The 26,767-nt window shown below is 35.8% G+C and overlaps 1 protein-coding gene across 1 annotated transcript in view; it reads right to left on the bottom strand.

The window, feature by feature from the left end:
• MOSPD2 (motile sperm domain containing 2) overlaps positions 1 to 26,767 on the bottom strand; it is a 33,858-nt gene that overhangs the window by 6,828 nt on the left and 263 nt on the right. Inside the window, exons 2-9 of the mRNA XM_010143142.1 lie at positions 17,656 to 17,811; positions 16,803 to 16,889; positions 14,555 to 14,709; positions 10,083 to 10,143; positions 9,343 to 9,381; positions 8,928 to 9,052; positions 3,848 to 4,018; positions 1,329 to 1,441 (exon numbers count right to left, since the gene is read on the bottom strand). Of these exons, the coding sequence (XP_010141444.1) occupies positions 1,329 to 1,441; positions 3,848 to 4,018; positions 8,928 to 9,052; positions 9,343 to 9,381; positions 10,083 to 10,143; positions 14,555 to 14,709; positions 16,803 to 16,889; positions 17,656 to 17,701 (797 nt within the window). The 5' untranslated portion in view covers positions 17,702 to 17,811. The remainder of the gene's footprint in view (positions 1 to 1,328; positions 1,442 to 3,847; positions 4,019 to 8,927; positions 9,053 to 9,342; positions 9,382 to 10,082; positions 10,144 to 14,554; positions 14,710 to 16,802; positions 16,890 to 17,655; positions 17,812 to 26,767) is intronic.

Genomic DNA, 26,767 nt, shown 5'->3' with positions numbered 1-26,767 from the left:
TGTGACAGCAAGAGTACAAGTATTAGCACCTTTATACTTGACTAAGTTTACGCTTTCATGTAATTTACATGAACTCCAACACTTCTATTCCCATGGTAGAAATGATAGTATTTAAAGAGAAAAAAGGTACAGTTTGAGTGAGGGATTTTGGTGGTTTTGCTTCTTTGAGTTTTCTTTGGTTGTTTGCTTCTGTTTGTAGTTTTGGGCCCATGGTAGAAATGATAGTATTTAAAGAGAAAAAAGGTACAGTTTGAGTGAGGGATTTTGGTGGTTTTGCTTCTTTGAGTTTTCTTTGGTTGTTTGCTTCTGTTTGTAGTTTTGGGGTTTTTTTTTTTTTTTAAAAAGTGGATGGAAGAACACAGCCGCTTTTGTCACAGGCATAGAAAATTTTAAGCATTCTTTTAAAATCACAATTCTGCAGTCTTAGTTTTTTGTGTGGCAGGACAAAGGCAAAGTCTGTACAGAGGAGGTTTTTGCACAAAGGACTACAAGATAATTCTCATTTAAAAACCAGGAAAGTTTAACACATAGAAATTAATTTTTCTTTTTTTATACTAATGAGTATGTTGTTATTCAAATTCATTCCAAAACTAATGCAGTATGGCACTTCAAAATTAGCTAAGGAATTACCTATAAATTAGATTATTTTCTTCATTCATCTAATAGCAAACTGGAACTGAAAATAGAAGTTAGCAACTAAATAAGTTTCTAAATAAGCATCTTAAACCGAAAGGCAGTGAAAAAGTGGTATCGGCTAATTGAATTTATTTTTCCTAGTTTAATGATAAAGAGCAGATTAACTGCAAGATGTAAGCATACTGATAACAAAATAATCTAAGCAGATACACCATTTATATGAAGCGCTTCCCACATAAAAAGTTTAATTGGTGCAAACTACTAGTGTAGATATTTACACCACCTTCAGTTAAAAGAATTCAAGCAAGATTTAACAGTGAAAGCCGTCTTACTTAAACGCATTTTCTTAAGACAATGCAATCAATGTCAAACCATTGCTCTCATCACAGATTTAACTAAATACAGTGATACATAGTTTCTCAATATAAATGAAATGATGAAATGCTTCTACGATTCTATGAAGTATACACCTAATTAGTACAAAAAGCATGCCAATGGTGACACCGGAAGATTCACTAAAAGCACCGTAAAACCAGAAAATTCCTTTAAGCTTTGTAAAAATCATTCCTAAAAGGATGTTTATACCTTGTTTTCCCCTAAATAGCCTGAAGAAAGTTTATTTTGAAAACCAACTAGTTCAGAATTCAAGTGTCCAAGGCATATTGAAAAAAAAAAAAAAAATTGTTTATTACCTGATATGTAACAAAGGTCCTTTAAAAGTGCTTACTGCTTTCTTTGCATTTTTTGGTTTGATCTCTGTTTTGTCAGTTTCCTCTGATTTGGAAATTTGTTCTATAGAATTCATCTGAGTAAAAATGATAGTTATCATGATTAACTAGAAATCAGGGTTACGTGTGTTACAGAATCATGCAGGTATTTCAAAGAATATGAGGAGGCTTATTTCAACAATTTATATATTAGAAGACCAAGCTTAATGTGTATTCATTCTCTGAAGCTGCTTGAAGCCCACTGAATAAAACGATTTCTTTATAGAAACAACATATCACACATGCAAGAAACAGAACTTCTGCTTTGTTTCCAACCCCCAATCCCCCACCACCCCGCCATATTTTCCTGACACCCAAGTTGGTTATTTTTGAAAACTCCAGACACTAAGTTATAGACTTCAAATATTTAAGATGATCAAGCATTGATGCTATTCTTCCACTGCAAAACTTCTCAATTAAAACAGACACCCAATACAATCATTGCAACTCTGAATAGAAAAACACAATAACAATTCCACACTTCATTGTATTGCAGCGCTACTAAACATAGTTGCACTGCTTTCAGTTGGAACTCTGAAGTCTTGGAGAACTTAAATAACGTGGATTGGACTGGAGCATCCAAAACTGCAGGTATCTTAGGTTCTGAGGGTTCTCCTCTATTACATTAAGAAAATACATGTTAGCAGGCCTGGACATCTTACTGTAAAAAAAAAAAAAGAACTCTGAAAGAACTCTGGAATTAAGTGGAGGCACTTACTAACCAACTTTATCATTCATGGCTCTCTCTACTCTGTGGAAAGAAATAGGCACTTCTATGGGGTAAGAGGAGGCATTCATATATAAAATAAGTCAGATGAGTTCTTAAGTGATAGCAAGACTCTGCATATAAAGACTGGTAGTGCAGTAAATGATGCAGACAATGTTGTCTCACAGATCACTTGGAATGTCTTAGTATGGAATTTGGCCTTATTAAAAACAATATTTGAGTATTTAGACACGGTAAAGTAAAAAAAAAAACCTTATAAATAAGAGACGCCAACCATTCTGAGACATTAAGGGAGTATTCCTGAAAAGACACGTTTTTGGAAAAACATAACATTGAAGTAGCAAACAATGGTGTACTACTTGTGGAAGGAGTAACAAGTATTTTTCTTAAGTATCTGAACAGAAGAATAGCGAGTTGAAGCAAAACAATAATCTACTTTTTTACAGAAACAGTACCAACAATGATAAGATATGGTCTGAAATTTTAGAAGTATGTTAAAGGTAAGGCCTTAAAATTAATTGATACATGACGAGTATAAATGTCAATCTTAGTTCACTGATAAGAGTGAGTAGCAATAGAAGAAAAAATACATTAAACCAAATGCTTATTTTTAAGAGCAAAAAAAAAGTAAAAAAACCCCCCTCAATTAGAAAGCTCAAGCCAACCAAACAAATTAAAAACCAAACACTGAGGCTATTAAGCACCAAATCCAACTCGCATAGAGAACAGCAGTACTCCTCATTTCTGTATCCGAGAATCAGCACTTTGGTGCTACAGCCAAAACAAGCTACTGAGTCTAATGGTCAGGAAGTCACCATGGTTAAGTAACGCTTCGTTTTGACCTTAAGGTCAGTTAAATTATCTTTCGGGGGAATAGTTGGTCAAGTTGTGTAGAACATCTACACATCTACTACTTAAAGTGAGCTGTGTGTTTTAAATTATTCTGACAAAAACTTAAAACAGTAAATGAAAATGTAATATTAAAATATTCTTCTCCATTAAACAGAACTTTTGCAATTCATATTCCAAAAGTACAGCACTAAAGTGGCAAGTATTAGATTCTCCCTATTATTTTCGAGAGCAACATTTCCACGTACTATAATTGCATATTCCTATGCGAAACAATGCCTTCACATTTCTGGATAAACACCACCACAGACAGATTATAATGTCAAACAGGATTGATGGATTAGGGATACAATTTCCCTTGAGACTAAATGAAAACTTTTATATGTTGAGTTTTTATCAACAAATTAAGAAAACAAATTTAAAAAAAGCAGTCAAGTATAAATGTTTATCTGTTAGTAGTTTTTCATGTACATACTGGCTTTAGAAAACTAGATGTATTTTAAGATGTACAACACTGGATATACCAAGATTAAAAATAAACCAACTACAAAGTCATATCCACTGAAAACAAAACACAGAACCCTTTTAAATTTTACTGTACAATTCACTATATTCCAGAAACACACTAAACTGGTACACATTCTACTCATGCAGAAGCATGAAACTGGTCTTAACAGGCTAAGAAGAAAGGTTTAAACTATAGGTATAATTCTTGGTTTTACTGGGATCTTTTGTCAAAGGGTTGTAGGAAAAGAAAATGTTTACCAAAAAAACCCCACATGAAGTAAATGCCAGACAAGGAACAAAAAATACGTGCCTCCTGTCCCACTTTGTAACTATTCTTGCCTCAACCTTCAGAGTCAGATACCTTTTTCTGATTAAGGTTTTGTTCTTCATTCAGCTCTGCAGTCTCCTTGGTGTCCGCCTCTATCTCTTCTTTACTTTCATGCTCATCTTCACTAGTAATGGGCCCATTTTCACACAAAGGAGTTTGAAAATCATCATCAACCAATGGAGGATAACTGTACTTGAAAGAATCCTAAAACATAAGGAGATTTTTAAAGGACCAGTTATTTGGGAGGATGAGATGTGCCTTCTTTAGGTTTTTGTTTTGGCTTGGTTTTAACGGAAATAGTACCAATTTTTTTTTTTTTTAATTAAACACAGCTTGTATTTTCCATTTATCCATTTTAAGTAGGATCCCTGGGCAGAAAGTGACTACAGATAGTTTTTATTTTATCATCATCGATAGACAAATAAATATAGTCAACCAATGAAGTCACTAATTTGTAACTACTGGGTGGTTGAGGTTTTTTGTTTGTTTGAGGGTTTTTTTGGATTTCTTTTTTTCTTTTAACTCAGTGACAGCAGAACTGCAGAATCTGGTTTACCAAGGATCAGCATTCAGAGTCTTAATGATAAAGTTTTGTTCTTAGTCTAGGAAAAATGGTTTAAAACCTATGACAGCTGTTTCCAAGAAATGTTCCAAAAGTAATGGAAAAAACTTTATTTGTTCTTTGTATCTTAGTTTCATAATAGCAACAGTTAAAGAAAAAAAAAACCCGAAAACAACCCCAAACAATCCCTTAAGTTTAACCTAGTGTGTGGACCTTTAACATAATCTGCAAATCAGACATCAGTCTTCTGAATGCCCAATCGATTTAAAGACCACATTCAAGACACCCGAGTAATGTAGAAGCAGCATATTTAAGTTCTTGATCCCTCTACAGTAAATCTTTTCTATTGTAAGACCAGGAAAAAACAGTTTTTGCTAACTTGAAATTCTCTTAACAGCCTCTAAAGTTTTATTACATCTAATGTTAGAAACAGCGTTTAAACAGGATATTTGTTCGTAGAGCATTTTGAAACAGTTTTAAACACTAAGTAACTGAATTGGCCTGTCAGCATACCAGGAAAAAACATTTTTTGCTAACTTTAAATTCTCTTAACAGCCTCTAAAGTTTTATTACATCTAATGTTAGAAACAGCGTTTAAACAGGATATTTGTTCGTAGAGCATTTTGAAACAGTTTTAAACACTAAGTAACTGAATTGGCCTGTCAGCTTTCACAGTGGAGGAGGAAAATAACAGCTTTGACTTCTGTGAGGCAGACTTAAGCATGCCCACAGTTACCAACAGGGAGTTAAAAAAAGAGGTGTTTCAAGAGAGCTCTCCATAAGCAGATATGTTTTCTCAAAACAAGGAATAACGTGATGTTAGGAAAAAAAGGAAAAACTTTAGATGGGGCCATTCAAAAAAATCCCAAACCAGCATACTTCCGGCTAATCTATAATCAAGGCCTAAATCTCTCCTATTCTTCAGGCTGAAGCAATAGCCACAGATCTTTAGATGAATGAAACCGTTATCCACTGGCTCAAGTAATATCCTATTAAGGGCCTAAAGGACAAGCTTTAAGTACCAGTAACAGGCTAATTCACTATTAGAAGAAAAGACTCCAGACTGTTAGAAACACTACAGTAGGCTTGCAGAACACTGACATCCTCCATTTGCCAACACGAGGCAGAAATAGCCAGCTTACCCCTAGCCAAACTAATAAAAAGCCTTTTCACTCCCTTCCAGCTTATAACAAAGTGAGTTCAAGAAATGGACATTCTTGCTGCACGTTTCACTTGGCCACATTAACCCACAATTAGTCCCATACTTCCCCATCACAGTCCATAAGTTTCAGTGACATAGGTTTACCTACTAACAGGGTGAAAACAGATTTATTCAATGCTTGATAACACCCATTCCATAGACTAATGGTTTTCATTTACAGCCAATGTAGATACTTTACTAGGTTTGGCAATTGTGGTAGAGATATCTTAATTGTGATCCTATATGTGCACAGCGGCCATGAAATCAGATGCAAAACGCCCAGTGATGTCTTAACTGCAGGCAGCTGACGTATTAAAAAGTACTTCCAAGAAAACAAGCTATGGGCTATCGATTCAGATACCCAGGCAAAGAGCACAGCATTCCAGTTGCAAACACTGCTCAATACTGGCACCAGTGGAGGGATCTTGAGCAATTCATCCTTGTTAAATCCATCTCTGACAAAGGAAAACTGCGCAAATACAAACTGAAACCACTGAATGTACATCAGTCTTGTACAAAATGTTATTGAAGAGGCAATGAACTTCCCTGGCCAGTCAGAAAAAAGCATGCCTAGCAGTATGTTAACAGACACAGCCAACAGGCACTGATTAGGACTTGAATGGAACTTAAGTTTATATTCCAAAGTCCTGCAAAATCCTAGTTTCTGTTTTCCATGATTAGTTTTAATGCTTTTGATACTCTGTTGTCCACCAGCTGTCTAAAAATCAGGCAAGCAATGTTCCTCCTTTCTCAGCTGGCTGACAGTTGATTGAAGGATTTTCATGCTAAGGAAAGCCTCAGATTCATCCTTTGAGTGACCTTGAGACAGTAAAAACAAAACATATGTAAAAGTAACTGAGATATCAAGGCTTGCAGCTTCTGATGGAGACACAGAACACTTCCCTTGATTAAGCAAAGTAATCATGGACTCCAAGTTCGACATTATGAATTCTATTTCCAAAATGGATTTTTTTAACAACTCCAAAACTAGTTTCTAACAATCTTCTCAGACACCTAAAATTCTGCTGCAGTAACTAGCCAAATGATGTGCTCCACTAGCTGCTTACATCTGGCAAGACCTGGCTCTTCCAAGAGGGATCTTAGTAGAGGCCGCAGCAGGAAGATGATGAGAGTCTACTGATGGCTGCTATACTGAGTATAAAGGATGCAGATACACTGTGCTTTTCTTCTGCATTACACTAGTTGCAAATATGATGATCTGTTCCATATGTGTAGAAATAAAAGGTGACAGAAAGAATTGGAAGGAGGCAAAAAACAAAAATCCCCGAACACTTGAGTGGAGAATAAAGGGAATTAATTTGTGCAAGTCAGATACTGCCTTAAAAAGAAACTAAGCCTGACAAAACTAATACTGGTGAACGTACTCTATCTAGTTGCTTTAAGAGGAACCAAGGTTAATCACATTAAGAAAAGTTAAATTCTGAGAAAAGGTTAGGGAATTGTCTGTCTTCTGGTCACTGAAAAACTGTGCTGTCAGAGACACACAAAATCCTGCTTTACTATACGTACTAAAGAAACCTTTGGAGAAAAGATCCTGAGCACAATGCTGGAGTCTCAATATTTACTAACAGAGCTTCCAGATGATGACTGTTTTGAGGTTAAAATTCAAAACACTCATCAGGTGGCTAAATATCAAAGGAACTCAGTAGTGACACAAAACATACATTGGTTCAAAATACAGTGCTTTTAATATGCAAAGATAGATCTTTTTTTCGGAATTTGTCAATACCCATAGAGTCCTTGTGAAGCAGGTTTACCCATATTCTACTAATTTATTTCTGTCACTGCAACTTACTACCACAGACAAATTGGTTTTGCCTCCGTGGTTCTGGAAGTTGTTAATGCTCTTAGAAGATGGGCAACATGGACCCAACTTGGTCAACAATCACTAACTGGTATGAGATCTTTCATGACCAAGGCAGGATAAAGGATAACTCTTCAACTGTATGCTCAACCAGACACTTCAGGAGGACATTTAAGCAAAGTCACAAGTTCTTTCTTTACAGACGTAATTATCGTCTAAAAATTAATGTCTAAAAAACAGACAGGAGATACTCAGCTCTAAGATGGACAAAAAGAACTTTCTCCTCTATTTCAACAACAGTACAGCACTGTGGAACCTAGGTCCAGAACCACTGCTATACCATTTTCAAACACTTACTGACGGCTCTTCAGACATCATCTGATGAGCCTTTCCCTCAATGCCCACTTCTGAAGTTCACCAATTTCAGCTTTCTTTAACATGAAAAAGTTCTTATATGAGACCGGGAAGTTTTGTCAGCAACTTTCCATGTAGAAAGAGGATATATTTTCTTCAAGTCTCATGCAAAAACATTCTTTTAAGACTGCTACTTTTGATCAAATAAAAAAACCAAGGCAAAACAGTCTTTTTTGTTCCCAAAACAAGTTTCATATGGTCTGGCTACCAGAACTCTACCTTGAGTTTATGTTCAAAGGAACATGGCCTCTCCTACTATTGCTGAAGCAGTCTACCATTTTTCCATATTGTTATTGCCATAACTCCAAAAACACTTCAGAAAAAACACAAAACAATGGAGAAGAACAAGTAAAAACGAATCCTCTACAGTGGGCTTATTCCACTACCATAAGTAGTCTACAAAAATCTTAATGGAAAAACATCCTATTTCTGCAAATTCTATTAAAAAGATTATGTAAATTGATTACTAGCTTTGTGAAAAGAGAAACCTATTGTAAGAGATGTTTGCACTGTTTTGCTCTTTAGATTGTGCTGGAATAGGATCCAGGTTCTGTTAAAGTGATATTGGATCATAGCATACTCTTTGGAGCTCTAAAACACTCCCAGAAAAAGAATCTTTTACAGCCATGCCTTAAAATGCAGCTCTAGAGACAGAAGAAAAATAATCGCAGTGTGATTGTCTTTTTACTTTTTGGAGTAGGACAAAAACTCTCAGAGGGCCATGAAACCTACTTTCTGTTCACAGAACTTGTTTCATAAACCAACACATAATGTCTAATTCATCAGGTGAGGGGGAAAAAAAAAAGAGTAGAATGAAGAATGACACTTAAAATGGATTTTTTGTTTTTAAAGGTCTGAAAAGCTAAGTAGTTTCCAATGACTTGGAAGTGGATGAAAGATTTAGAAAAATTTTTTCTGTACTTAAGAGTGCTAGATATCAAATTCTCATGAAGTTAACATATTTGTTATTAATGGGATTTACAAATTATCATTGGCAGAACAATTTCAAGAAATTTTACATCTATGTGCCAACCCTCAACCCTACTTATATAATTTATATAGGTGTGTCTCAATCTATCAGAAAAGGACCATGAAATGTTAACATACTTACAGTTCCACCCATGTGAGGTGGCAGATACTCTCCGTTGATGTATTCCTGTACATCACTCTTGTTCGTGAACTTTAACATGCTTATTGCATCTGGGCCAAGCCAACCCTTCACAATTTTAAAAGCAGCTAAAAAAAAAAGTAAATTGTCAGAAACGTTTTTTGCAGTGTGTTGGTAGACCTTATAGAATACCAGTGAGCTACATTCCATAAGATACGGCAGAACCTGCTCTGAATACAATGCTAGGAGAAAGGATACAACCTACAAACTGACAGATTTAAAGATGCATATTTAACAAATTCCACCATTCAGATGCATCTACACAGAGCAGAACAGTGCTTCCTATTTATGCCAGTAATTTCAAAGAGTTATCATGATCCAAAACAAACCAAAACAACAAAACCGAACAACTACTCACCATTCATTATCCATGGCATTTCAAAGATCACTATCTTTGCTGAAAAGACAAGAAAACAAGGAAATAACCTGAATATCAAGTGTTATGTATTTCTCTGTTTAAGAGGAAGCACAGTAATAATAGTCAGAGTTTAAGCAGTTCCCGTACAGAATTTCAATATTCACACATACATTTTCACCTAAAATTGATACTTCATTTTAGATGAGCTAGCAAAAACTATTCGGTGTTTGTCTATCCATAAAAAAAATCAGCAGGCAAAAGTATGCATTTTTTTCAAAGTGTGCACACAAACATGCCTTATCCCTGTTCAGCACACATCACTGCTCCCTAAAACTTTCTATAGCCGCTCATTCTTTGCCCCTTGGAGACTCCTAAAAGGATACAAACTGTCATGCAAGTTTGCAAAGCTTCTACCCAGGTAACAAGGAGCAAAGAAAAATACAGGTCAATTCAGTTCTACTAGATGTGTATATCAGTTTTTAATTTGTAAAAACACGTTTTAGGTTATTATTTCATGAAAAGCCACTTGATTTTTTATGCTTGTAAAGTTTATTTACAACACAAAGTTGTGCCAAGTTATGAGTCTGAAAATATTCTAAATCTGTGATGTCTGTGTGTTCAACATAGTTACCATATAAAGCACATGCTAAAAGACTCGGCCTCCCCCATCATCTGTAATATTATGAAATGCTCCTATTACACGAGTGTACGGTGTTTAAGATTTAGTATGCAATACTTACTAAGGAAGTTTGGGTAATAATCTGTAAAACAGTTAACGATGAAGCGAACAAAATCCAAGTCCTAAAATAAAAGCAGAGTAAACACAAATGTAAATCAAACCATTAAAAATACAGGGTTAGTTAAGCTAAGGCATTTATTCAATAGCATGAGATACTTATATTGTGATCATCTATATTCAAATTTTACACTTACATAATCAAACAACAAACACAATCCAAACTCAATGCAGTATTTTTCATTTCATCATGTTGCTGCAGGACTGTGGTCAAACTTAGCTTTATGATCTAACAAAGAAGCCAATAAACCTATTATCAATGCAGTAAGTTAGATATCTGAACTAATTCACAGTAACCACAGGATTTAAGATGTACAGAAAAGATAAAGGAGAAATAAACCTTGAGCACTACCGAAGCATGTCAGATTATCTTATCCTTACAAAGCAGGGGCACTAAACATACTGAAATTTTCCTTTATTACCTTATCTTTCATATTGTTCAATATACTACTGCACTCAGGATCTTCCAGAGAAAACAGAGAAATTTTAGGTTTAGTTTTAGATTGTGGTATACATAGAAATTGTGGACAGAGGCAGTACTCAGAAAAGTTATACCACCCATTTTCAGGGTGCTTCCATCCAGTTAGCAGCCACACAGAAACAGTACAGCCACGTGTTCACTGCAAAATCCAGGTACAACAGAACAGACTACGTAGTAAATAGTGATAAATGCATTTTTTGAAACATGTATAGATAATAAAGTTAGAGATATCTTACTACAATAAGATACTTCGGTTAGGTGGGAAGCCTGCAGTAAGGACTCATATTTTACCCAGTTCTTCTAAAATAAGTGACCACTACAACTACTGTCAGAAACAGTACAAAACATATTGCTGCTGGAGGATCCAAAGCCTGTCATAACAGTAAAACTGCTATGGGGAACAGGCTTCTAGCGTGATGTAAATAGGCTATTACAACATCTGCAGACAGATGGGAAAACAACCAACACCCTGTATGAGAGGATTACCTGCAAGCTTTATTAGAAGCTTCTGTAACTAGAAACTAACTGAACGCTTGGTATCTTTAGAGGCAGAAGGGAGCCTTTAATAGAATCAATTATCTCAACTGGCTGTTGCTTGTACCAAATGCAGTATCTTTCATTTAATAGCAAAAACATGGTGAAGATTTCCAAGCAATAATTAAAATCTTCTGTGCGTTAACAAGGACACTGCTCTTTATTCTGCTGCTTCTCCAAAAGCAGCACTATCAGGTGTTAGGAGGATGGATCCATCCATTAGTTTGATCAAAGTCCGGAATTAGAAGTACTAATTTCACCAGACATTCAGTAACTGCGCCTATTCTAGTTACCTGAACTCGTGCAACAATGCATGAGCTATCAGAATTACCTGGCTGCATACCAGTGATAAAATCTGACATAGAAGATGTCCATAGCAGTAGAACAAACAAACAAATGAAGCATCTTCTGGAAAAGGACTCAGAAATCCAAGTTCTTTTAGGATAAAATTTATAAATTACTCTACATGGCTACAAACAGCCATTTAAAAAACATTTCCGTGTTTTGATAAATATACTAACTACAAAGCAAAACTGTAAAATGGGATACTTGTGGATAGCACTGGCTGAGATTTTGTCTCTAGGAGTCTCAAAGACACTGGAAAGAAGTTGCTTCGTTATATGGTCCATAAATCAAGTTGCTTTTTCACATGAAGGAAAGCACTACAAACCTTTACTCTTGTTATATAAAACCATGGCTCCAGCATTATCTTTAGGAGCAAGGGAGACAGACAGCTCTCAAGACACAGGTAAGAGCACCAGTCCTGCCTTGCAAAACTCAGTTACACCATATTTTTACAAATATCTTCTCAAAAGCTTGTGTTCATGTACTGCACAGCTGCCAGGTCCTAACGCAACATTAACTATCTTGCCTGGAAAAGGTAGAAAGAAAAGGTGGGGTTTTTTTTTTGTTTTTTGGCTTATATTTAAATGCATCCCTGCAAGGGAAAAAACAAAACAGAACAAACCACACACCACAATATGCAAGCTTTAGCCATCCCTGTAAGAATAACAGGACAGCATGGCATTTGGTAAGAAAAATGTCAATATTCTATAGGAATAAGATTTTTTTTAAACTATAGACAATATATTAATTGATTTTTAGTTATGACAATCCATTGAAGATTTTAGTTATTAGATTAAATCTATAAATGTCATGATATGCAAGATCTCCATCTTGCAATCTAAAACAGCTTAGATTCTGCTCCTGAAAGCAGTTGCTAAAAACGTGCTTTTCTCTACTGAACTCAGCTGAAGAGAATGATAGAACTTCATAGATTTTCATCTATCTACGTTAAAATTACTCAAATATCACCTCCCCTACCCTCAAAAAAAAAAATATCCCAATTTTAGGTTGCTTAAGTGGATCAGTAAAATCGCAGGAGCTGATACCATTCTCAGCTTCTACAAAGCAAATCTTAGAGATGTCTGTAGTAAACTATGGGTATGCATTTATGCTTTCCTTATAAAAATACCAATAGGTATAAAACTAGACCTAAAGGAAGAGACACGACATCATACACTCATTCCTAAACCTACATAAGTTTAAAAAGCGCATTTTCATTTCCAAATTTTGGAAGAGTACCTCAACCAATAGGTAAACTGCAGCTTCGTTCCATGCCATTAACCAAATCATGTTCTACTAGTAGTAGGAGTATCACTCACGTAATTAAATCTTCTACTTTTCCATACAGGCACAGGACTTCAGAACAGTTAAGACCATAAAATCACAAACAATTCTTAAACACATTTAAGTTTCACATAACATACATGAACAATTTGTTAAATTCCAATGAACATCTAAACTTAAACACACTCTCAGGTTTACTTCAGGCAGGGTATTACCCAATCCTATGTGTAACGAGGATAAATCTCCCAGTAATTCCCAAAGTAGACTACTGACTTGACACATGACTAACTGATATAGAATTCTTTTTTTTTTCTAATTTTTTTTTTTTTTTTTTTTTTAGCCTCAAAGACTGCAGTTAATTTTACTCATTTTTTTTTTTTTTTTATTTTTTTTTTTTTTTTTTTTTTTTTTTTTTCTTTTACACTTACTTCCAAATGCCTAGAACATGGAACTTCCAAGTACTTAATTCAGAAATGTTTTTAAAATAGATGAAACTTTGACTTTTGTAAATTATTGTACCAATGGGAAACAGTTCGGTGGAATAATTTCCAAAATTAGTATAATTCTTCTTGGCTTCTTTAATGATTCAGTTCTACAATTACAAACAAGGCAAAGGTGAAATCCTACTCTTCAAGTCATTAGAATTTTCTCATCCAATTGCAACTCTTGGAATAATCACCACTTTTACAGAAGTGACTGAGCTACACTGCTCCTGCCCCATTTTGTAGTCCTAAAGAACATCTAGAAATGCATAAAAACTTTTGCTAGGAGAAATGTCTCCTCTACTGAAAAGTTGGAATCTCTCACTTATGTAAGGTCAAGCAAGTACTTTGGAGTAAAGCAGTTTTCAGTAAAAATGACAGGTTGGACAAAGAACTGAAAAAGGGGGTGAAGAGAGTATTCTGAAGTATAAACTTTGATGGACAGGCCTACAATTCAGAAATCTAGCGCATCTATTCAAGTTCAGACACCCTCATTTTTTCTATAGCTGTACACAGCAACAAGCATGCAGATTTCTTCACCATATTAGTCTCATCATTGTAGTAACATATTGTTAGTAAGAGAAAAGACACATGTGGGCTATACTTGGTTAAGACGAATACTGAAAGCAATGCCTGTTTAATGAACTGCTCTTTTGCATCCAGCTAACTTCTCTTCAATGGGTGGAAAGAGACGCACACAGGGACTTCAGAAATGAACATAGTTTCAATATCCAGGGGCAGCATACATAGCACAAAGGACAGCAAGGCAAGACCAGAACCAGAACTGTCAACTGAAGATGCTGACTTGTCAGAACAGATCACAGATCTCAGCCACTGCATCTAAGGTTTTCAATGCTTCACCATTATCCCATTTTTACATCCTTTACTCTTGACTGATTCATCCAAAAAGATGATGACAATGAAAATAGATCTGTTGAAGAAACAGTAGTGACTAGATGATGGCTCAGCCTGTTGCCTTTTGGGTGCTTAAGAACCAAGTCCTACTACTGTCATTCATGACTGACAAACCAAGCTGGTGAGCAACTCCTACATATTATTTGACTTTGGCTAGGTCACTAAATTACAAGCAATTTTTCAGTGTGCCTCACAAGACTTCAAGTTTAATATGTAACAAAAGATTTTGGAAACTGCTCACGCCACAGGAAGCAGCTCTATCACTGGTGTGAGCAATTGTTGTTGCATAGGTGTCAAAGAACTGGACAGGGGCTCTCTTTTTTTCTGGGGACACTGGTTAAATAATTCCGAAAGCAAACAGAAGAAAATACTTACTATGTGACTGATTCCAGTTTCAGCCATGTCAAATACCACTGTTAGGGGCTTTCCATGATCTCTCTTGGCATAATGTTCTAACCAAAAAGCCACCAGTTTCTTTTTCTCCAGTTGCTGTTTAGGATCTTTTGTATGGTGTTTCACTCTGAACCAAACTTACAAAAAGTAAGAAAAAACCACATGAAAATTGAAACAATGTATCTGACTTAACAGAAAACATTATGCAAATTAACTATACAGGATGCACTGAAATTTATTAACACCTCTGAGTTTGTATTCTACATTTCTACTGATTTTTGCAGCCACTGAACAGCCAGAAAAACAACTGCCTATCTTCCCACACACACCTTTTCTTGCTCACAGTTTGATACTGGAACTTTTTCAAAATCGAAAACAATAAAAATTACAGCAGAGTAGAAACAGCAGAGTAGAAAAACACTTTTCACGTATTTAAAGACTACTTATCTAGATTATCATGTCATAATTTCAAATTAAATCAGTGTGGTCCTTAGATAAAAGATATGCAGAACATATCATCATATGTATTGTTGTGGTTGTGAAATTTATGGGGGCTTTTTGTGCTTACATTTTCTACAGCATTGTAGTTGATTTTTTTTTAAAAAAACTATACACACATTATTTTATAAAAAGCAACAGACCTTTCTACAATAAAATGAAAAATTCCAGGAGATAAACACTATTATATCAATTTTAAGTCCAATACATAACCTTCTGGAATAAGCAATAAACCACACACAGATAAGTTTTTCCACGAAAAGCAGCATATTTCAAAGTAACAGAATTTATAATTATGTCTGAAACCAAATTACTGATTATACAATGAAATGATAAAAAATTACTCAGGACAACAATGTGAAGAGCAGTCTCTATAACAGAAAAATTAAACAAGCCCTGAAAATATTTTTTCTACTTCTCTTCCCCCCCGCCTCAAATCTCACTATCCAGTATAAACATGCTCAACTTTTTAAATGCTATAAAAAAAAGGTATCACCACTACCACCACTTATCCTTGAATACTTATCTTGGGTGATAAAAGAAAATCATGAAAAAACTAAAAGAAGCAATTTTTCATACAGTACTGATATCTTACAATGATAAGAAAAGGGACAGTTTGACAAAACACAGCCATAGAATAAAAGTTGTATTTTTCCGGTCATGGTTTTTTTGGTTGGGGTTTTTGGGGTTTTTTTTTTTTTTTTGTTTTTGTTTTTTTTTTTTGTTTTTGTTTTTTTTTTTTGTTTTTGTTTTTTTTTTTTGTTTTTGTTTTTTTTTTTTGTTTTTGTTTTTTTTTTTTGTTTTTGTTTTTTTTTTTTGTTTTTGTTTTTTTTTTTTGTTTTTGTTTTTTTTTTTTGTTTTTGTTTTTTTTTTTTGTTTTTGTTTTTTACACTCATATACTGGTGTTTAAAACACAGTAATTTCTGTAAAAGACTGGATTGTTACCGTATTTCTGGAAGTACAAACTAGCCCTTGTAAACCAAGGAAAACAAAAATTTCAGATTTAAATTTTTGGGTTTTTTTCAAGATTCAAGATCACCGCTTGGAAAGCCTCATGAGTGATTTGTTTAAAAAGCTTCTTTTGCCTCATAAGACTTAAGCTTAATTACAAGTAAATATGTGAGATGCTACAACAGAATATAGAAAATAATATTGACCATCTATTATATACAATCAAAAAATCTCAGGTGTATTTCAGGCAATATTTACTGTTTCTCTACAAATCTTGTTCTTTAATTAGTAGAAGTTAATCACACAATTGAGAGCTCCAACAATTCACCCACGCTGTTACTGAAAATTCCAGTGACATCAGAAAAAAAGCGGAAAAAACCCCACTAAAACAAGAAAACCATTGCAGGCCTCCTGTGAACCACTGCAAGTACACAGGAATGCAGACTGCCAGAAAAACAGTGACAATGCACTGTAATAATGAACATTTATATTAGACATATATTCATCACAGTAGAAACAGAAACAATGGCCTTCAACAGGAAAGTAAAAATTGAGTTATAATTAGGAGAAAGATCTATGATTTTAGAAAAATCATAAGAAAGTTGATAAAGTTTCCTGATTCCAAACCTGTGATCCAAAAAGGTACTCAAAGTTACCCACTTATCATTTTTAATAAGAGTTGCAAATATGTAGCTACTTCTATTTTTTAAATAGATGCTAAAAAGCTGGAAAGAAAAAATAATGATCAATGACTGAAAACATTATGTTTTGTGTAACTTACATAATTTATAGCCCTCTTTATCATATCCATGCAGAAAGAGAGCACCACTTTCAAATAACCATTTTGGAAGGACAGATTCTGACAAGTCTGCAAAGCCAAATGAAAGATTATTTCAGTAATTACATTAATAATCATACTGTAACATAACAGATGTCATTAAAAATGCAGAAGTCTAGCAACAAAACACAAAAATGTCTTTATAAACCACTTTGAGGCCTTTACTAAAGGAAAGCAAATATTAAGCTCATTTGAAATCTTTAGCATCTTCCTCTCATGCTGTAGACTAGGATCTTTTTAAGAAGAAATAAGAATTTAAAAAATAATGTAAAACAAGTGTTGCAAATATTCATTTTTGCTCGTATCTACAGCCCCTCTTGCTCTATCCTTTAATTCAGTTTGTGAAGTTTTGTAGACAGAGCTCACCTTCAAAACATTCTCCAGCATAGAAACCAGATCTATTCTACCTAAGGTGCCAGACCAGTGCTGCTATGAACAAGAGAGCCCTGGTTTTAACAGGTTTTATTGTTGTCCTTTGCTTTTTGCAAGGACTCCACTCTAACAAATCCACAAAGACAAAACAAGAGATAACTGCCTGCCTGCCTTCCTCTTAAACAACCTTTCAATAGGCCTACAGAACTACAACAGAACAGTGAGACAGCTTCTAAAAGTCATTAAAAAAAAAGAAAGAAAAAAATTAGAACTGTTGCTTTTTATGTTAACTGAGTAGAAAAATTCCTGCTTCAGCTTTCTAGGATACAAAACCTTTAAAAGGCATTTAATGAAATTACAATATGAAGTCAGCTGTAGTTCAATAAAAAAAGCAACTTACACCAGAAGTATTATGATAGCTTACCATTAACTGAATATTCCTTCCTCCACAGAAAGCTTTCATCAATCATCTTTAATGTATCATCCACAACATCGTGACGCCAAATCAGATAATTTTCAACCCATTTATCATCTTGCTGAAGTCTTTCCACATCTCTAGAATCGTATTTATCTGATTTATCTAGCAAATAAATCAATTATTGTAAGAATATAGCATTTGTTATGAGAACATGAAAAGGAGATTTATCATCTTTCAATATAAGCATCTCTATAGGGTATATAAGATTTCTTTTACAGTCTCAAACTTAAGCAGACAAAGCATAGCGTGAGAAATTGATTAAAAGCATCTATCTACTGTGGTATTTAGGAACACTGCAAGATTAGTCTCACTAGAAAAATATTTTCTGCGATTCTTATTCAAAGAAACAACATCAGAAAACAAGAAGATACATGTAGGGAAGATACAGTTTTTCTAAAATCAGGTTTCTATAATTAACATAAATTAATAAATAGTGTAAGAATCTGAGTACTGATGAACATGTGTTAATCACCACTAGTTCAAGCTTGAGTTCTCAAACTTGCAGGCATCATTATGGTGAATGACAAAACGTCAGAGAAGAGAAGTTAAAAAGACTATTTTTGACCACACACTATACATCATTGCATTAAACACAATTGTCTGAAAACATTATACATTCTACAGTTGTTATGAACTGTTACTTTATTGAACACAAACTACACGCAACTCCAGAGCAGTACCAAACCCCCTAAGCCTCAAATTCTTCTTGCACCAGGACAGCAACAGGACAACAGGTTAACAGGCAGGAGCTGCTGCTGCTCCTTACTTTATTTACTTATTTTAACAGGAAAGTTCGTAAAATACAAATGCCTAAGTGGACCTGGTTTTATTGTAGATACACTTAAAGAAAGGTTCAATTTTCAGATCTTTGAGAAATCTGCATAACTGCAGCGTAAATCAAGTAAGAGCCCACAATAAAAGCAGGCTTTTGAAAGCAACAGACACTGACACACGTCTCTGCCAACTACTGAAAAACACAGGAACTTAACCCATTAATTTAAATTTGTTTGTTATTGACATTAAAAGTTAAGACTGGTTGTTAATAGGTGTTAATTTTCACATTATCAGAAAGGCTATTCCTCTGTCAGCAGCAATAAACTCAAAATTAATTATGATGGCATTGAAAGTATTTAAGTAACTATTTAGAACTGACTGGATGGCTTAGGCATACGTATTTCAGTCAGGCATCTTAACTCTGAGGAGGCGTTAAGAAAAAGATACTATTAAATTCTGCTAATATTTTTAGGTTTGCTGTCCTACATGCAAATACATGACCTGTTTTACCTGTCTTACAAATCAGTCGATATAACGGAAGAATATACCCATTTTAAATGAGGCCATCCACCAGAAGTTACTATAGTTTCACTCCCCCAATGGATCTCTTCACATCCAACTGTTTCTTGTATAGTTTACTCAGTGCCTTCTTTATTAGGTTTCAAATTTCTCCTTCCCTTGATTCCACCCCACTACCTTACCTTGTTCCTCAGCCAAGCCTACAGGCAAACTCTACTTTCCTTAATCTTAGTCTCCTACTTGCTCCTCTAACCAAAAGCTTCCAGCCACTAAAAACTTTCTCATTCTTTCCAATCCTTTTCTCATCATTTCCATACTTGCACCAGTCAGCATATTCCCTGTATTCTGACTAAACCCAGAAAAGCGAACACTTACACAGCCGAAATGCTGGTTTAGGTTCTCTGTGGCTCTAGGTCAACCACAGATGGAACAAGTTGCAAAGATTTTGGGTATTAAATTTTGTAAAGTCTCAACTGCTCATTTGAAATTTTTATTATCTCCCTGATTATTTTCAATTTGGACAGCTTTGTCAAGAGATGCCAACAGTACCTAGTTTCAAGTTAGAATCATAAAAAAGTAATACTGGAGAGGATTTCTGCAGGTCATCCCAGTCATAAGTCCTGCTCACAGAAAGGCTAACTTCCAAGTTCAAGCAGGTCTCTAAGTACCTTCTTCAGGCAAGCTTTGAAAACTCAAAAGGATAGAAAGATTCAAGGGCCCCTGTTCGAGTAACATACATTCCAACCCAAACCCCCTTCTGACATAGTTTGAACCCAGCTGGCAATTAGCACCACCCAAGGTAAAAGTGAAGCTGGCGCATGGGTTAGGATGACAGTTTACTTGAACACAGAGAGAAAGAGAAAAAGCACTGCTCTGCTCACCACTGCCACACCACTGTTTGAAACTGCCCACTAGCCTCATGTTACATATACATACACACACGTATGCACAGGTAAGTCGCTCTGAAAGTAATGTCTCATTTATTTCCATGGAAACTACAACACACAACTACAGCACAATGACACCGTTAGATAGAGCAAATTCTCAGCTACAAAACACTACTTTTCAACAGTCTCCACCACTGGCTGTCCGTTTTAACCAGTGATGAACAAGAGCCTGCGTGCCATGCTCTTAATCTGGTGGAGGGGACCCACTGTCACTGTTGCCTCTGCTGAAATGACCACCCACCCCCTCACTGTGCTGTCACCCACTGCTTGGTCTCCATAAACGTTCAGCAGCATCAATGACTGTCAGTGGCTGCAATTTTTTCCTCATGGAGGAATTCAGTTACACGACTTTGCTTCATACGCACTGCTATGTCAGAGGCCATATTGTCAGACTGTCCCTCTGCTGCCGTCCGTCACACGGCAACAGGATTTAATTGAATGTTAGCAGGATGGTTTAACCTCCACACCACCAATACCTGCCTCTGATGTCATGGGCATGACATCAGTATGGTATCAAGTATCCCATTGGCTGGTTTGGTCTGGCCATCCTGGCTGTGGAAATCAGCCCTATCTTAACTGAGCATTCCCAGGCACCCTTCAGAGACACTGCCGTGTACTGTAACTAAGCTGGCACATTCACAGTCAGCCAGAGTAAGAGAAGCACTGTCTTCTCTTACCTATGGTATACTAGCTATTCTGTGCTATGGATTATTCAATATGGTATATTGGCTCATCAAGTCATATATAGATACTCATAGCCATCGCAAACTAGGGCTTTGCAAAAGCAAAGATTTACTTTAACATCAGTATTACATGTCTCCAGTGCCTGAGCTACCTTACTTCAACTTGGCTTAATAATCCCTAACACCCAGTAGCTTCCAGCTAAGAGTGAGTGCAGTTGATTGATCAGCCAATATTTTTGTAAGATCGGTCCCACGTATATCCTACTTGTATAAGGGATTTCAGTACTGTGTAATTAAAGAAAAAAACCACACACCACCAGGTAAAAACCAAGAGGATAATGTTTTACACCACTTTGAGGCTTTCTTTGCTCTCAGTGCCTATGTGAGAGCAGAACCATCAGAGTGACAGAATAGCGCATCATGTATTGAATAATAAAAGGCATTCACAAAACATTATGTGGAACATGCCTCAGAACACACTCTTCTGGGCCACTAACAAGTTTTCCCAAAGTCTGAACGTAGATCATATTATAAAAAAAAAAACACAGAAATTTAACTTTGTGAATATTTTAATCCAGTTATTGTAAATATGTCAATTGAGAGGAGGAATTCCTCTTCAAATTTGTGCATTTCCCATAATTCTGTAGACATCTGGAAACTTGTTTTCAAACAATGCTGTGAAGTACTCCGAATTTTTTTAATTTTAAATCACTCATGGAACACCTGACTGCAGTTTCTGGATAATTGAAAATTTCTAGAGTTAAAACAGAATTAGTTGAAAGAAAGCAGACCTTTGGAGTTCTCAACACATAATTTAAACACATCCTGCACCACAATTAAGAAGCCAAAACAAAAACAGAATTTGAGGGGCACCCCAACTGGAATTCAGATGAAGCTACAAACTGAAGAATCCCACCTCAGACAATCTCCAAGCCTAGCCACTTAAGACACTTGTAAAGATACACTGATGCTTTTCTGACTAGAAAACTAAGTGGCTGTTACTTCACACCTGCAGAACTGCCACAAAGATGCTGAGATGCTAAGTTTGGTCAGTGTCTACTCAGGGAGATGGACATCTCTATAATTAAGTCTATAACAAACAGAATGTCATAAGGCATTTGAAACACACCACGCTTACCCCATAAGTAATACAAGGAACAGTATTCACAGCTACTTCTCTTCAGAAAGAGCTAGTGAAAGCCATGCATGTAACAGCAGTGCCAGACTCCTGTTGAAAGATTTTGTGGTTAAGATAACTGTCCAGAAAGCTGGTTCCTTCCTCAGTGCAAGCTATCCAAACCTTACTGTATCCCAGAATAGATCCAAAACCAGTGGAAGAGGCAAATCTGGGATGCTGTAAGACTCCTCTGTTGAACTGGTGTCACTGGTTGGCTAAGGCTGGCCAACTCTCTAATTAGCCCCTTCCCTTTCAAGAGAGAGATAAAGAAACAAATTGTCAGGCCTTTGTTAAGTTTGGAAACTAAAACAGTCCTAATAATAATAATGGAAAAATAATTATATACAGAAACAAAGTTTGAGTAGGTTGATACAGATTCTGAACCAATGCAACAAAAGAGTGGTGGGGGGTTGCGTGGCCAAAGCGGTAGAAATGGGCAGGCAGTGGTTTCTACTCAGATACAGAAAAGCGAGAGAAAGCATAACCTGCTTGGCAAATTTTCTATTTAACAGAGCATTAAAAACAAATTCTAAGTTATACACAAGGAAGTAACAGTGACAACTGCATGGAGAAGAGGCCAAAATAAGCTCTCTTCACTCCCTCAGCTAAACAGGCCTTCCGGAACATTTGAGTAAGCAAGAAGATTGACCAGGTCTCAGACAGAACTTTAAAGGCTTTGAAGTTCATCATTTTATTTAACCTTAAGTATAGCTTTCATTTCCTCACTGAACATTTGGGCTCAAGGAAGAAGACTGGGAGAAGAGAGAAGAAGTTCTGTTTGAACAGCAGCTTCTTCCTATTATTCACCTTTCTTTTTCCCTGTTTAAATGAGGAGTTCTGTTCTTTCTATGACCACATTCTGCACTTCTTCCAAGCTGGAAGGAAAACTATTCAGCTTATGGTGAAACTCTATAACTTAGTATCTTCCAACATAAGGGATCCTGTATAACACAAGACAATAGCTCTGAAAAGAACTCCAGAATTACAGAAAATTAAATGAACACAAATTTCACTGCAACACTTTCACTGGAAGAATTAGTAAAGTTCCTTGATGCACAAATTGTAACATCCCTTCTTTTCCCTTTTTTTTTTCCAGTGACAACCACATTACCAGGAGACCAATGGTGCACAGGTGTGTATTCTTCTGGCATTCATGCTTTAGGAAAAATAATAGATATTTGAGAATATTCAACAAGAATAAAAAGGAATACTACAGGACTGAAAAAGAGGCAACACAGTTAAATTCCAGACTAAATTAATCCAGAGAAGATCAGGATTCACAACCCGTAAGAATGACTCCTACCTTCAGGAAGCACTCTTGTCTAGAAAAGAAATGTTACAGAACAAGTCATACACAAAGCTAAGTAAGGATGGCAACTACATAGTTTTGAATAAAGGAGGGGAAAAAAAGAAAACGAACCAAAAGAAAAAGATACAAAAGACTGGAAAAAAGTAACTTAGCAAATTAATGTCAAAGGTTCCATTACACAAAGCCTCTCAATGTAACTACTGCCTTAAGCTATTTCAGCCAAGCAGTTTCAGGTCTGAAATGGTCATGATTACTCCTCTGACCTTGGCTAGAAAAAGCAAATCCATTTTCACTGGCTGTTGATGCCTAATATGTTGGGTACTATAACAATTCAGGTATGTGTTTTCAATCGTTAGACAAGGAAATCAGCAAGACTGAAAACAATTTAAGAAGGTCAGTAGACATACAGGGACGTGGATGAAGAAAACAAAACTACTCCCTCCCAATAAGGAATTAATTGCAACAAAATCAAGCAGTAATAAACAAATGAAGTATATGCCTCCATAATTTGTGATAAATTTAAACTTTTAGCAAAATTAAACATTCGCGGTAACACTAAAGACTACTTTCAACAGAAAACTCAAGCATTAATATCACGTAGCTTCCTGTAAATGCATGGTTTTCATCCTATCCATATGTTTCCTATCTTATCCTTACAGCATTTCTCAGCATTAAAGCCAAGAATCAGGGAAAATAGATTTTTCAAAGCATAAACAGACATAAGCAGGTAATCTTTTTTTTTTGAGGATGCCCCTCATATCTAAAACATGTTTTGTTACTGATTTAAATAAAGTCATGATGAAATTTAATCTTTTAAGCTGGAGTAGGAAACCTTTCCTGCAAAATCTTCTGAAAATTAAGCTTTGCCTAAGAGAAAAATGGAAAAAATGGAAAAATCTACCAAGATTTGTTTAAAAATAATTTCCACCATAACATTAAAATAGTACAGAAATAAAAGCTAATTTTAGGAATCTGCTAGGGATTGAAAATGCACCGTAGCAAACAACAAGACTGTTTGCTAGAAAACTGTTAGTACCAGTCAGCACTAGAAAAATAATCTTTTGTTTTCATTGTTCCTGTCACCAGCCAAATCATTTACATCACCTACTCCCACAAATAATCCAAAGAAACAAAACAGAAATTAGGCTTCAAAACTGCAAAGATAAAGTGCTGTCAGCCTACCACATCAAACAGCATTTGCTAGTTTACTGGACTAAAGGAACTTTTCAGTATTGGAAACACGCCTTTTAAATGCAAGGGGTTTAATTGGTAGGGATATAGGTTCCTCACAAGAACTGAAGCTGTCTTTCAAATACAGCTAGAAAGTGAACTGAAAAGAAACAGACACCGCCACAAAATCTCAGTTACCCTTAAACACTGCTTTGACTATTAAAACAACTATTTGATTTAGTCACATAAAAATGAAACAACTGCATAATTAAGAAAATATATTTCTGGTGCTTTCAATTGCTGAACAAAACTTTTCCCATCCAACCTTGACTGTCTGTCAAGACCACAGTGTTATTTGGTTGTAACTTTTATGTGAAATATTCCAACATGTACTAGATGCGGCAATTTAATACTAGACTTTTCTGAACCAGCTAGATAATAATACATTTTTTATATTCTACTTTAATCTAAAGAAGAATTTCCTCATAACACAAAGCTTCTAGAATGATCAGGAATGCTGTTTTCCTCAAGAGGGAAAATAAATCAGCCGTACCCCGCAGAAACAAAACCACCTGAAAATTTTACACAAATTTTAACACTTGCGGCTCATCTGTAAAGAGAATTAGGTTTGTTCTGTAGAGGGCCACAGTTCTATGACCGCAATAAACTGTCACAGAAAGTATCAGTTTTTCAGTGTGTCTTGACTGCACCCTTAGTTTTGAAAGCAGACTAAAATTGCTGGATATGAAGCAATCATTTGTACCTTTACAACACAGAAAGTCAAATATGTATGAGTGTCTGTATATGTGCACCTCCACACCTCTTTTCAATTAAGAGGAAGCATAAAAGAATACATTTTAGAACATATATGGTAAAGGCTGAAGGACCACAATGAAGTAAAAAAACCATGTTTTTGCCACTTGAAGTGGGCATGAGAACACTAATTTGCTTGTGGCATTCCTAGATTCGAGGGAGGGAGTTAAGAATGTACACTCAAAAAAACCCCTAATCCTATTTTCTTGAAAGGGCTGAGAGCCCTAAACCATGATCCAAAAACGGGCTTACGAGAAAATGTGTTCAAAATACTGCAAATAGGATTACAGCTTACCTTGAAACAGTATTCAATTATTTTAATGGCTGTAACAACCAGCCCTGCAGAGGCCTCACTACAACTAGAGAAACCTGTGGAATTCCAAGATTGTAAGGGATAGTTAAATTGCAAACTCCCTTTCAGCAGCAACTGCCCCAAAGCAGTTATAGGCTTTCCAAAGTAATTTTTTATAAGCATGACTCTGGGATAATAGAATACAAAGCAAGGTGAATCACTTACCATAGGAAAATATACACATTAACTGAAAACATTAATCACCAAAAGAATTTATAATTTAAGATGATCCTCCACCCCTAAGGCTGAGCTTTAAGACTGCCAAAGACATCTTTCTTCACATAGCAATAACAAATGGTAAAACAAGCTCTCTCTTCTTCAGGACACCAGTCTTGAAGTTTTGTCATCTTACCAGAAATACAGGTCATCTCTAATCACGGCCAAACCAGTTTCTTTTACAAAAGCTAGCAAAGCAACCATTTGAAATAAAGTTGAACCACCCTCAAGACCCTCAAAGTTCGCAAGAAAAGCGCTATAACCAATCATAAAGAAGTCATAGAAGCATGCAATCCTTCCATAAAAGTGATAACTAGCTAACCTCTATAATTCTGATCAGAAACATCAAAGCAAGGCATGTGTCTGCAGGATTGAAGCTTACCTTAAAGGACATGCAGGCAACTCCTAAACTACTCAGCTCTTACTGTATTTGCATTAAAAACTGGGTAGAAGCATATTTTTAATAGAAAGTCTTTAGACAGTCATAACGAAATGTGCTGCTTACTGCAGTTGTTAGCATACTCTACTTCTGTCATAAGCAATGCAAAACAACCTTGAAATGAAAGGAAACCCCTCTGGGCGTGCCCTTTCCCCTAGGCACCCCCAGAACCTCACGGACTTCATTTACAAGTTTAAAATCATCTGCACTTATGAATCAAATTGAACACCCAGTATGACTTTAGTTAAGGCCAGCACAAATTTGAAATGCAAGTTACTCTAGAAAAACAACCCTTCCCTTGACAAACTGGCCGAGGTCAGAATTTCTTTTTTTCCTCCCAAGTTTTATGTCCAAAAAGCACCAAACATAGCAGTGTCCCACACCTCACGCTACAGCCAAGCAAACTGTAAGTCAAAAGTACCCAGACCTTTGCTCCGACATACCTGCTGCCCAAGAGAGCGACTCAAAAGAGAGCAGCAAGAGCCAACACAGAAAACCTCCTGCTTTGTGCATCATCCCCACCCAGTAGCTTCAGCCATCCAAAAGAAAAGCAGAAGCACCGACTCACCTGAGAAAGAGGGGATAGAGAAAGCCCACAGGGGAAAAGGGAGACCGGGCAAGCCCAGCACACCACATCCACGGAGCTAGCCCACCACTCC

This window comes from Buceros rhinoceros, unplaced genomic scaffold (assembly GCF_000710305.1).
Source record: "Buceros rhinoceros silvestris isolate BGI_N320 unplaced genomic scaffold, ASM71030v1 scaffold12110, whole genome shotgun sequence".
NCBI classification, from domain to species: domain Eukaryota; kingdom Metazoa; phylum Chordata; class Aves; order Bucerotiformes; family Bucerotidae; genus Buceros; species Buceros rhinoceros.
This window is presented reverse-complemented; position numbering and strand designations above follow the sequence as displayed.